The 12,175-nt window shown below is 37.5% G+C and overlaps 1 protein-coding gene across 2 annotated transcripts in view; it reads right to left on the reverse strand.

The window, feature by feature from the left end:
• Window positions 1–1,004: 1,004 nt before the first annotated feature.
• Window positions 1,005–12,175, reverse strand: part of sxc (O-linked N-acetylglucosamine (GlcNAc) transferase sxc) — a 154,636-nt gene continuing 143,465 nt past the window's right edge. For both annotated transcript variants that reach the window (XM_041776559.2, XM_041776558.2), the window contains one exon: window positions 1,005–1,505. In XM_041776559.2, the coding sequence (XP_041632493.1) occupies window positions 1,250–1,505 (256 nt within the window). In that variant the 3' untranslated portion in view covers window positions 1,005–1,249. The remainder of the gene's footprint in view (window positions 1,506–12,175) is intronic.

The following is a 12,175-nucleotide window of genomic DNA, read 5'->3' on the forward strand; positions in this document are numbered from 1 at the left end:
TGCCGTTGGCCCTGTTAGAACGTAGAACACGGAACATTGAGATCGCCGCAGCCACGAACGCCCCGCAGCGCCCCGAACCGAAGCCGCCGCCCACCGAGCAACCGGGCGCCCGACAGAGTCTTCCTCACAGTGGAGTCGAAGCCGTCCTGGCCCCCTTGTTCTCAGAGCCGCCGCCCGAAGAGAGTGCGACCCGAACTGCCGCCGCCCCTGAGTCTTACGAGCCCACGACGCCACCGCATTCAGAAGGAGAAGAATCGGACGTGCGCCCAGTGGACTCCGCCTTGAACCGTCCATGTCGACCGCCTAGCGCCATACCGAGACCCAAATCCACCAATACTCGGCCAGGAGGCTTGAGTCTGAGGAGGGGGTAATGTAACGAAAGCCGCCCAATAGAGCTTTCGATCCTCAAGCCAGTTGGCAACGCGAGCAGCTGCGCGATAATGAGTTTGGACTGCACGGATCTCCAAACGAGCTAAGCTGCGTAATTATGAGAATCTGACAGCCAGGATGCCTGGTCTCTCTGATTCTCTTGTTCTTAAGCCCGGTTTCCTGAAACAACAAGCCGACTTGGCGAAAATAAAGAAAAGCTACGAAATAATCCCGAAATAAGCGTGTGCTCTTTAGGAGGCTAGACGGGGAAATTGGCAATGCCGAGTTCTTGGCAGCCATGCCTTAAAACAAAAGTTCTGCTCGGCTTTCCGTAGTGAACTCGGCCGGCACCTCCTACGCCCGGCCAAGATTCGTTACAATATATTGTTTACAGAGTTGGAGATGCCTCCTTCTGACAGATAAAAAACATTTCAACATATTTCTCCTGGACTATGCAGTTTCAATTCTGGTGGACGACAGTCAAGGGTTTATTAATGAGACCCTGTCGGAAATCAGAATTCACAAAATCTGCCAATTTTTTCTTAATTTTATAATATATCTTATGGAAAACGTTCACTTGAACCGTTTATTTCTTTAAACACCCGGAACATAAATTAATAATAAAAAGACAACCGTTCTTTCTTAATATGCAGCATTTTATATACAGTGCATACAGTGTCGATTCACTTAATATTGAAACAAAAGAACACCATAAACTTATAAAGTACATTTGATAAACAAAGTTTGGTCTTTAAAAAGTTAAATATTACTTTATTTCTTATGCAGAAAAAAGGTATTCATGTATGTATTTTTTAAGCATTTTACTCGAGTTTCACCATGGCGTGTCTAATTTTTAGTAAAGTATATTTAAAATTTTTTTTTATGCAGAAATGTGGTCAGGAAGTTCACCATTTTTGAATCTTTCCCACATTCGTAAAAACAACACTTCTAGACCTTTGGCATACTGTAAGCAATCAAATAATGGACTTTCCACTCGTGCTTTCCATACTTTGGCTCGTACAGCTTTTAAATATTCCCTTTTTGTTCCGAGACGTATAGCAATATCTTGGTATTCTTCCCTTGTATGCGCTATTAGTTCTGGACATCCAAGGGTTGCAAGCTGTGAAGCAGCAACTCTGAAAAACAAAAAATAAAATTAAAGTTAATTAATTTTATTTTATTTCTGTCGATATAAAGTTGATGTTATTATACCCATACAATGATTATTATAATTCGATTAATAAGTTTCCGTCATGGATCACAAATAAGAGTTATGAGTAAAATAAAAATTAATTAAAATTTTCTAATAACTTTTATTTTAAATTGACTTTAAACTTGGCGGTCTATTAAAATGATGTATGTAGCGCTTCTTGCAATTTTAAAGGATCAATATATTTCAATATATTCTTCACCCTATAAATCGCTTTTATTTAAAATTTGTGATATGTTTATTTTACATATTTTCATATATTTTGCATATTTTATGCATATGCACTTTATGCAAATGCTAATTCCGATGTCATAGGTCATAGCCATAAGTTAATACATACATAATATCAACGTAAACATTTCTGAAAAATGTAAGTTTTTATTTTACTCAGAACTTTTGTTTCTGTCCATGGTATATATCAGTTTAAAATGAAGTATGTAAGGTACAGTCGAGTGTGACCGTCTGTAACTGAAACCTTAAAGCTATCTGGGTAAAATTAAAAATAAATTGAATAGAGCTTAGTGGCTTCAAGAGAAATATTGCTGAAAACATTTTGCGAAACACTTAAATATGCAAATATTGCTAAGGGGAAGTTGAGCAACACCCATTTGAGCTGCCAACATAATTTTAGATGTTGCAGAAGTTCAACACACAAAATATTCATTGTCTAATAACTCTAATATTTTATAACCGATTTTACGATCGTTTCGGATGTATTTTTTATACCAATTTTTATGTAAAACCAAAATGCACAAAGTGAGGGCTGAAATGTGCGGGCCCATATTTTAAAACAAACATATTTGGTAGCTCTAGCTGTTAAGATCTGTCTTATCATACGGACAGAGAAACAGACATGTCTAATTCGACTAGGTTGGTAATGCTGATCTAAAATTCAAATTTCATATTTCAACATATTTCTTCTCCAATATTTCTTTCTTTTACGCTTTCTCAGATTTTACTACCGGCACACTCCAATAGTTATTTATTAATTCATATTTATAATTTTAAAGGACTATGCAATTCCGGTGGTATATTTAATTTTGAACTGCACTTTAACATAGAATTAATAAAATTAAAAAAATTTATTTATATGGGAATTTTTCATTAAAATAATAGTGCTCATATATGGTGGTTTCTTCCTTCCAAGTGAATGGACGTGTTTTTCGATATGTACAGAATTTTCCTTAAAAACCACCGGGGTTTATTAATATATTCCTTTGTGTATTTCTTTTCTGTTTATCCTTTTTATTATTTTAAATAGCATTTTAGTTTAGGCTGCTGCGGTTGCTTTGCATTTTTTTTTTTTGCATTCCCTTTAGTGCCTATTTCGTATGTTTTTGTTTGCGTCGCACAGTAGCGGCTTTTCTCATGTTACGTTGCAAAAACCATAACTTTTGAACAAAACAAAATAACTAAATAATTTAAACGCCATTTGACAGTACCACTTCAACCTCCAGACTCATAATAATTACATTTGAAACTCATCAACTCCCTGAATTACTACGAATTGGCTACGACACTGTCCGCGTACGCAACTACATCCCTCTCCCAAAGGGTTGCAGAAAGTGCCTCCGTTTCGGACACCCGGCACCTATATGCAAGAGCACAGAGAAATGCTTAAATTGCTCAGTGGAAAAACACAACAACGAAGGAGAACTCTGCAAAAACGACAAAAAATGTCTTAACTGTGTCAACAATCCCGAACTTGACACAGTCCTTTGGCCCGCAAATGCCCCACATTCCTCAAACAACAAGGCCATAAAGACCACCGAAAAAGTCGACCATAAAACTGCTCTGGGTATATACTTTGAGCGACACGGATACAAAACAAAAAATTCTCATGCAAATGTACTCACAAATACCACAACCACAATAAACCCCCGATCTCCAAATACTCGGACATCAACATCTTTAAATGCACAAACTACACCCACATCCTGCGATCACAACGAACCAAACAGAGCTACAATATCAACTGCACCAATCAAAAGAACACTGGCACCGAAAGAAACCCTGCAAACCCACAACCAACACGACCAAGACGACACCGAAGCCATGGAAACGGACAACCCCAACCCCACCAGAATAACGACACAATACGGATCACAACTCACACAGGACCTTAAAATAAAAATTTTCCTTAAAGATAAGTCAAACCCTCTTTCCACTAACTTTAAACCAGATATAAAAATCATAAATCTTCCAACAAAAACAAACGCACCAATAACAGCGACAGCGAATCGGTTTAAAAGCCACAGATCTCCTCTACTCTAAGGTTCACCCTCAGATCTCTTTTCACCCCCAAAATGTCACTAATTTTAATTCAATGGAACATTCAAGGATACACAAATAATTATAATAACCTCCTAATCCTGATTAAAAAATACTCCCCAAATATCATTTCCCTACAAGAAACACATATACAATACTATAACAATATACCAACTACATGTTACTAACAAACACAGCCACCAACAGATTTGGCGGCGTGTCGCTATTAGTACACAAGTCAATTCAATATTCCATAGTTAACATTCCAAACGACCTTGAAGCTCTAGCAATACATATAAAATCCAAGAAAAACATTCACATAAAGACAGCATACATTGCCCCAAACAAAACCGTCACAAACCAAATGCTTGAAGACATTTTGCACAACAATCAAACACCCTCACTAGTTGTAGGAGACTTTAATGGGTGGCACAACGCCTGGGGTTCCCCGAAAACAAATTCTCGAGGAAAAACAATACAAAAATTCATTGACAATTGTCAATGTTGTCAATTGTTGCCACACACCTAATCTTACTAAATGACAAATCCCCCACACACTTTTCAACGCACAATACATACCCACATATCGACCTTACATTTTGCTCAGCAACACTAGCCCCACACGCCAAGTGGGAAATACTTGATGATCTCCACGGTAGCGACCATTTTCCAATAGTCGTCTCCCTATTCCCTCCAAACAAAATAAACAAATTTTCAAAACCCTTTTTCAAATTAAAAAAAGCCAACTGGGTTCAATATGAGACACAGTTCACACTTCAACTAATGTCAATAAAGAAGCCGCACAAATTAACAAAATTATTTTACATAGCGCCCCAACATTTCAATCCCACAAACCTCAGCAAATACAAAACCCTACAAGGTCCCCTGGTGGAACAAACAACTAGCCCAATTAAAAAAAGAAAAACAATTAGCTTGGAAAGCACTTAAGCGCAATATTAATTTCACAAATATTATAAACTTGTAACGTCCTGTCGTCCGTGGATAGCTAGCGGGACGTCCAGGGTTCGTGCAGGAATATTTGTTTGATTGAGGCGTGGTTGCTGTAAGAGATTCCGACCGCGTCCCAGAGTAGAACGCTAGAGGATTATGCCGTTAAATGTATCTTAATCTTTATTTACTTAAAAGGTACAATTCTTCGGACTCGAAAGTCAGCTCAGCGACGTTTTTTGGACTCGAAAGTCAGCTCGGCGAAGTTCGGACTCGAAATTCTGCAGATTCGGACTCGAAAGTCAGCAGCCAGACGTTATGATCGGACTCGAAAGTCAGCTTAGCGACGTTTGGTGGACTCGAAAGTCAGCTTTGAGAAGTTCGGACTCGAAAGTCTGCAGTCTGTTGGACTCGCAAGTCAGCAGAGATTGGACTCGCAAGTCAGCAGAGATCGGACTCGAAAGTCAGCAGAGATCGGACTCGAAAGTCAGCCGAGATCGGACTCGAAAGTCAGCCGAGATTGGACTCGAAAGTCAGCAGAGATTGGACTCGAAAGTCAGCAGAGATCCTAACTACGATTTATAAATAGGAACCTGAGTTCCCAAAAAGTGACTTCGCTGTTAAATACTGGGGAGGTTACCTCGACCCGATCGCAGTCGGCTGCTAAGTGATTCCTCCAGGGCCGTGGTCCGCTTTATATAGGCCCTGGCGAGGCTTCAGTGTGGCCAGAGTCCTGTGCGGGATTTTCCCGAATAGTGTGGCCAGCCTCCGTTCGGTCCAGTGTGACCCTCCTTCACTATAAGTGGCGCGCGCGCGCATTCAACTCAAATTATATTTATAATGTCGCCAATCCATTTCTTATGTCCCTAAGTGTTTATATTTTATTCCATTTCTTCCTAATAAGATATATTGTGCGCGTACAAGCGTCACAAACTACAGACGCTTAAATCTAAATACAGGTTCGAAATAAAAACAAGTAAAAGCGAAGCTTCCAGCTCCTTTACATCCACCATACAGCCAGAAACCCGCTCATCTAAAATATGGAGCAACGGTCTTAACCCAGCGAAACAAATTCACGCCATACTTAATCCAAAAAACAACTCAGCAACAACAGATACCCTCGAAATAGCCAATTCCTTCTCCCAACACTTCTCAGAACTGTCAAACAATTTAAACTTCTCAGACGAATTCCGAAATAACAAATATAAAATTACAACAGCCAATTACACACCCACATCAACAGCCAAAACTAACGAGGAAAACATAACCTACCTTGAACTGATTGCAGCACTAGAAACTCTTAAAGGATCCATCCCCGGATTAAATAGAATCTCTTACGAAATGATTAGTAACATACCACAAAAAACAGAATAAAAAACCTCTTCAACCAAAATTTTCGACAACCACATACCTCAAGCCTACAAAATAAGTTTAGTTATACCGATCCTCAAGCCAAAGACTGACAAAACAAACATCTCTTCATACAGACCCATTTCCCTCTACTGCTGTCTAGCAAAAACACTAGACAAAATAATAGCAAAAAAACTATTTGGGTTCGTGACCCACAATAAACTTCTAAACGCAAGCCAATTCGGCTTTAAAAAAGGCAAATCGACTTCGAAAAGTCTACTATACGTAGACCATCTTATAACGAAGTCAAAAATGCACACCTCCCTGTTCACTCTTGACTTTTCAAGAGCTTTTGATCGAGTAGGTGTGTATACCATGATCCATCAACTCCAGGAATGGAAAACAGGCCCAAAAATAATAAACTACGCCAAAAACTTCATGCTCAAAAGGAAAATAATTGTCAGAGTAGGCCCGCACATGTCCAATTCACTTCCATTATCCAACGGTATCCCACAAGGATCACCTATATCGGTTATCATATTTCTCATTGCATACAACAAGCTCTCAAACATAATATCTATACACAAAGAAATTAAATTTTACGCATACGCTGATGATTTCTTCCTCATCATAAATTTTAACAAAAACAAAAGCCTTAATTTCAATATGGACAACTTATTACATAATATAAACAGTTGGTGCTCATACTCAGGACCTTCCCTATCCTTAGCTAAATGCCAACACCTCCATATTTGTCGAAAACACAATTGCACTAGCACCATAAGCTGTAGCAATACGCAAATACAAGTTTCTGCACTCAGAATCTTAGGGATAACCATAAACACTAAAATACAAATGGGACACACACATAAAATCACTACTTCCATCTCTACACCAAAAGCTAAATATGATTAAATGCCTCTCCAACCAAAAATTCAACTGCAATACACAAACACTACTTCACGTTGCGAAAGCAACAGTAATAGCAAAAATTAAGTACGGCTTGTTTCTATACGGACACGCTCCCAAAAGCGTATTAAACAAAATGAAAACACCGTTTAACACTACAATTCGGCTAGCCCTTGGCGCCTTCCGAACCACGCCCATTAATAACTTGCTATACGAAGCCAACATCCTTCCATTAGAGCAAAAACGAGACCTCCAAACAGCCAAACTCACGAAAAACCTAATATTTTAAAAAGATACTACAATACAAAAAACTCGTCAAAGAAAATAAAAAAAAAAACCCCATCAACCATAGACCGCACAATAAATCTTTGCCAAGCACTTAATCTACCCTACGATCCAGTAAAACTACACAAATACAAGCCACCTTGGGATCACCCAAATCTCATAGATACAACATTCAGAGCACACAAGAAACAAACTACACCACCAGATACTTACAGGAAACTATACCAACATACCAAAGACAGCTATAAAACACAAAATTTCAGTTTTACGTACGGATCAAAAATAAACTCCACTATATTATATGCAGTCACAATAGATACCAATATTATTAAATATGGTATCCTACCATACTCATCAGTTCTTTCCGCTGAAATAATAGCCATCCTAGTAGCGCTCGACCAAGTCAAAAGCACAAGGGGGAAGTTCATGATCTGCTCTGACTCTCTCTCAGCAATTGTCGCCATAAAAAACACTAACAACAACAACTTTTTCTCAAACAAAATCAGATCACTTATAACAAAACTAGCCCCGAAAATCAAAATATTGTGGATCCCTGGTCATGTAGGCATAGCAAGCAACGAGCTAGCCGACCATACCGCAAAATCAACAAGCAACATGCCCCTTATTTACACCCCAAACATTAACTTAACAGACATTAACAGAAACTTAAAACTAGAATTTCTCACAAGAAATAAACTTAGTTCAGAACACTGTAATCAATGGTATAAAACCATAAACAAAAACAATTCAAACATCGACAACTACTGCAGATCCTTTCATCCCAAATCAAGCAGACTCGATCAAACTAAAATAATACGCCTTAGACTAGGCCACACAAAACTTACACACGAGCACTCCTTCAACCAAAACCAAACTCCAACCTGCCCTTTTTGCCAAGGCGACAATACCATATCCCACCTTTTAAACTCCTGCCCATCACTTCTCCCCACCAAACTATCAATATTCAAAAACACAGACCCAATAAATCTCCTCGGCGAACTCAACCCAGATAATATAGAAAAAATCTTAATTTTCTTAAGAGCTTCCAATCTTTACCACAAAATATAAAAACATACCCAAAATGTAGGGTAAGGTGGGGTAAAGCCGACAGTGTGGGTAAACTCGACCTCCCTCTGTTTTCGAAAATCGGAAGCACTACGCAAACTTATATTAGTGTTGTCGTGTAGAGCATCGAAAACAATGAAAATGGTGGTATGACAGCATTTTATTAGTCAACATTGAGATGGTCAAACGACAACAAGTTTGTTTTCACAATTTTGACTTTCATTTTTGTGCATAATTAACTGCAGGATATTTCTTTTTGTCAAAGTTATCTCATGAAAAGGTAAGTGGATTTAGATTCTTTGAATAAAGTCCTACAAAGTGCATATAAGCTTGGTTCATTTTTTTTCATAATTTCTTTTTTAATTGTGTTTTTATGAAAAATTACGTGGTGGGGCAAATCCGACCTCTAAATAGTGGGGTAAATCCTGCCGCAAAAAAAGCCAAAAAAACAACAATCACACCAAAAACCATCAACATCGCAGCCAACCAGACATTCAACTCGAACCAAAAAACGCCAGCAAGCTATTTGAGAAGCGAATCAGATGATACTGATGAATTATTTTGCTATTCTCATTTTTTTAATTCTATTATCTTTTATTACCATTATATAACACAACATTGATTGTCTTATCATTGCAAAACCTATATTTAGGTTATATCTGTACTAAATCAATCAAAAACATAGGCGGTCGAGTTTACCCCATCATTTTTGAACATAGTAAAAATGAACTTTTTCGTAAAACGCTTGTATCTCAAAACTTTTCAAAGGTATGCATAAAATGCTATGCATAGAAAGTTGCGCAAAAGTCTAACCTTTAATTTGGTATATATAACGACTTGATCCGATGTAAAATAAGCATGTTATAGCCAAAACCATTTACTAGGTCGGCTTTACCCCACCTTACCCTACATAAATAAAAATTACCAACTAAGTAGCCAAACTATAATGTAAAATATATAATTAAAACAAAATATATTATATCATGAACCTTAAAAGCCGAAGGCCCTGTTGCCAGCGCTTTACCAACTAAGTTAGTATAGTTTTGTAAACTTATCTATCTTTAATAATAAATAAATAAATAAAAAAAAAACGCCATTTGACAGGTAATTGTTGTAAAATTTACATATGTATTGGAAAATGTGCCACGTCCACTCATTCGCCTTTTTATAGGGTATCAAAGTGAAATTTTTTTTTTTTCAATGAAGACAATTTTTTTTAAATATATTTTATTTAATTTTTTATCTTTATTTTAATGTATTTTCTCAAATAAAAATAATTTGAAATAATTTGATTTCAAAGTGTAACCGTCACAAAACCGTGTAGCAAAACTGTAGCAGTTTGGGTTTGTATGAAATTGTGTCGGTATTTTAGTATATTTAGCCCTGAGTAGTTTTGGTTTATGCGGTTGCATTTCCGCAGACGCAGCTCGGCGTAGCAGATGTAAGTTGATGTTGGTCCAGAATAGATCCACAAAGGTTGTAGTTATAGTGGAGTAGGTGGTTAGGTGGTTCAGCCCATCCAAAAAAGATATAGACTACTTCAGGCAGAAAAAGGTAAAAAAAATTGGACACCTGGCAGGTAGCAATTTACCTGTACAAGCCAAACCAAAGTGCCGTTTTTTTGGGGTTCTTTAATAGTTTATGAATGTATCTATCATTTAAAGTAAAAACCATGACCATTGGTTTTATGGTTTTTGTGTAATATTACCTGAAAGTCGAAAAATTTACCCTTTCTTTATACCCTTGCAGGGTATTATAATTTCAGTCAGAAGTTTGCAACGCAGTGAAGGACACGTTTCCGACCCTTTAAAGTATATATATTCTTGATCAGCATCAACAGCCGAGTCGATCTAGCCATGTCCGTCTGTCCGTCTGTCCGTCTGTCTGTCTGTCTGTCTGTCTGTTTCTACGCAAACTAGTCCCTCAGTTTTAAAGCTATCTGAATGAAACTTTGCATATAGTCTTCTATATGCTCTCACTGCTATATATGTCGGAACGGGCCGGATCGGACGACTATATCATAAAGCTGTCATACAAATGTTCGATAAATTTTTAGAAAAAAAATTATATCTTGGCTGTTTTTCAATATTTTTGCATCATTTTTGAGATATTGCCATTTTACTAACCAGAATGGGCCCTTAATCAGGAGTAATTTGAACTTTTTTTGAAATATGTTTTCAAGCTTTGCCGTTTTCGCCTTGTAGTAATTTTGTGAGAGGCTTTGCGATAGCCGCGTAGTTACGGACAAACAGTTTTAATGGTTTCATTGGAGACAATGTAGCCTAAAAATTAGGTTTCTTTTTTAAAGAACTTTGATTTTTCGAGTTAAGATCTTTTAAATGTTGTTCGGCTGTGTCGGAAAAAACAATTATATCGTCCATGTAAATATGGCAGGTTCGGCCGACTTTTTGTCTGAGATTATTATCCATGGCCCTTTGAAATATTCATGGTGCATTCGCAAGGCCGAAGGGTAACCGAAGAAATTCATATTTCCCGTTATTTATTGAAAATTCCGTTCTTTCTATGTCCTCTTCTTTCATGAGGATCTGATGAAATCCAGATTCCAGATCTATGGTTGAGAAGTAACGCCTAAAGCCTTACCCAGGTTAGATAAAATAACAGAGGGGTCTGGCATTGGGTACTTATCTGGGACAGTGTTTTCGTTCAGTTTTTTAAAGTCTATTACTAAACGATGTTTGGGAGTGCCGACTGGGTTGACTCCCTACTACCCGTACTGGTGAGTTATACGGACTTTTACTCGGACGTATAATGCCATCCTTCATAAGACGTTCTATTTCCTGATTAACGAAGGCGTTAACCGAATGAGGATATGGGTACTGTTTACTGTAAACAGCGTTTTCATTCGTAATGCGAATTTCCGCTTTTATATCCGTTCTGAACGGTAAATTAATGGGAATATTGGCATGTTTCTCTATAATTCCTTGACAAATTTGTTCTTCAAGATCTTTTGTGTTTTCTACGAAATCAGTAGAATTGTTGATTTCGAGGTTTTTCCGTGAGCTAACGGCTTTCCGTTTTTTATGCTCTGTTTTTTATGCGATTTTTTAGTTTAGTTTAGTCTATATCCGAAACGTGCAACTTTGAAAGGTTGTTTTTGGGTTGATCATTAGAATCGTAATCGTGTGAAGAACTGCTTTCTGAAGTGCTTCGTGTTTTACTTGAGCTATCGCAACTAATGTTGTGTTTGTATATCCTTTCACTCTTGTTGTAGTGTGAAAAAATGCCTCTCCTCAGGTCTATTACTGCGTTTATTCTTTTTAGTAGATTGTAACCGACCAGTAGATCTTCATCTACATTTTCTACTTCGTAAAACACATGGGAAATGCCAAAAATATTTATATTGGAAAACTTCATTATAGTGCTATAACCATTTACTGTTCTAATCCTTTTTTAGATTGCTAGATCTTTTGTGTCGTCATATATTCTCCCAACACCCCGTTGCACCAGTGTCTAGCAATATTTTCAATGACCTTCTTAATTTGAGGTCCTCCCTGAATATGTAGGGGAGTCCTCCTCCTGCTCGCCTAAAAAATTATCCTCATTAAGGGGTTATATACAGTTGTGATAGTCGAAAAAATCGATTTTTTTTATTCCATATTCTTAAAGTATATACTGTTGAAATACTCTCACAAAAATTCATAACGATCGGAGCATTAGAACCGAAGTTGTAGCTATTTATAGCGCACTACCTGCACATCGGCCGGAACAAACTTGAAACTTTAAACGCGATTATCTCAGAATCTTGTT

Source organism: Drosophila kikkawai, chromosome 2R (genome assembly GCF_030179895.1).
Source record: "Drosophila kikkawai strain 14028-0561.14 chromosome 2R, DkikHiC1v2, whole genome shotgun sequence".
NCBI classification, from domain to species: Eukaryota; Metazoa; Arthropoda; class Insecta; order Diptera; family Drosophilidae; genus Drosophila; species Drosophila kikkawai.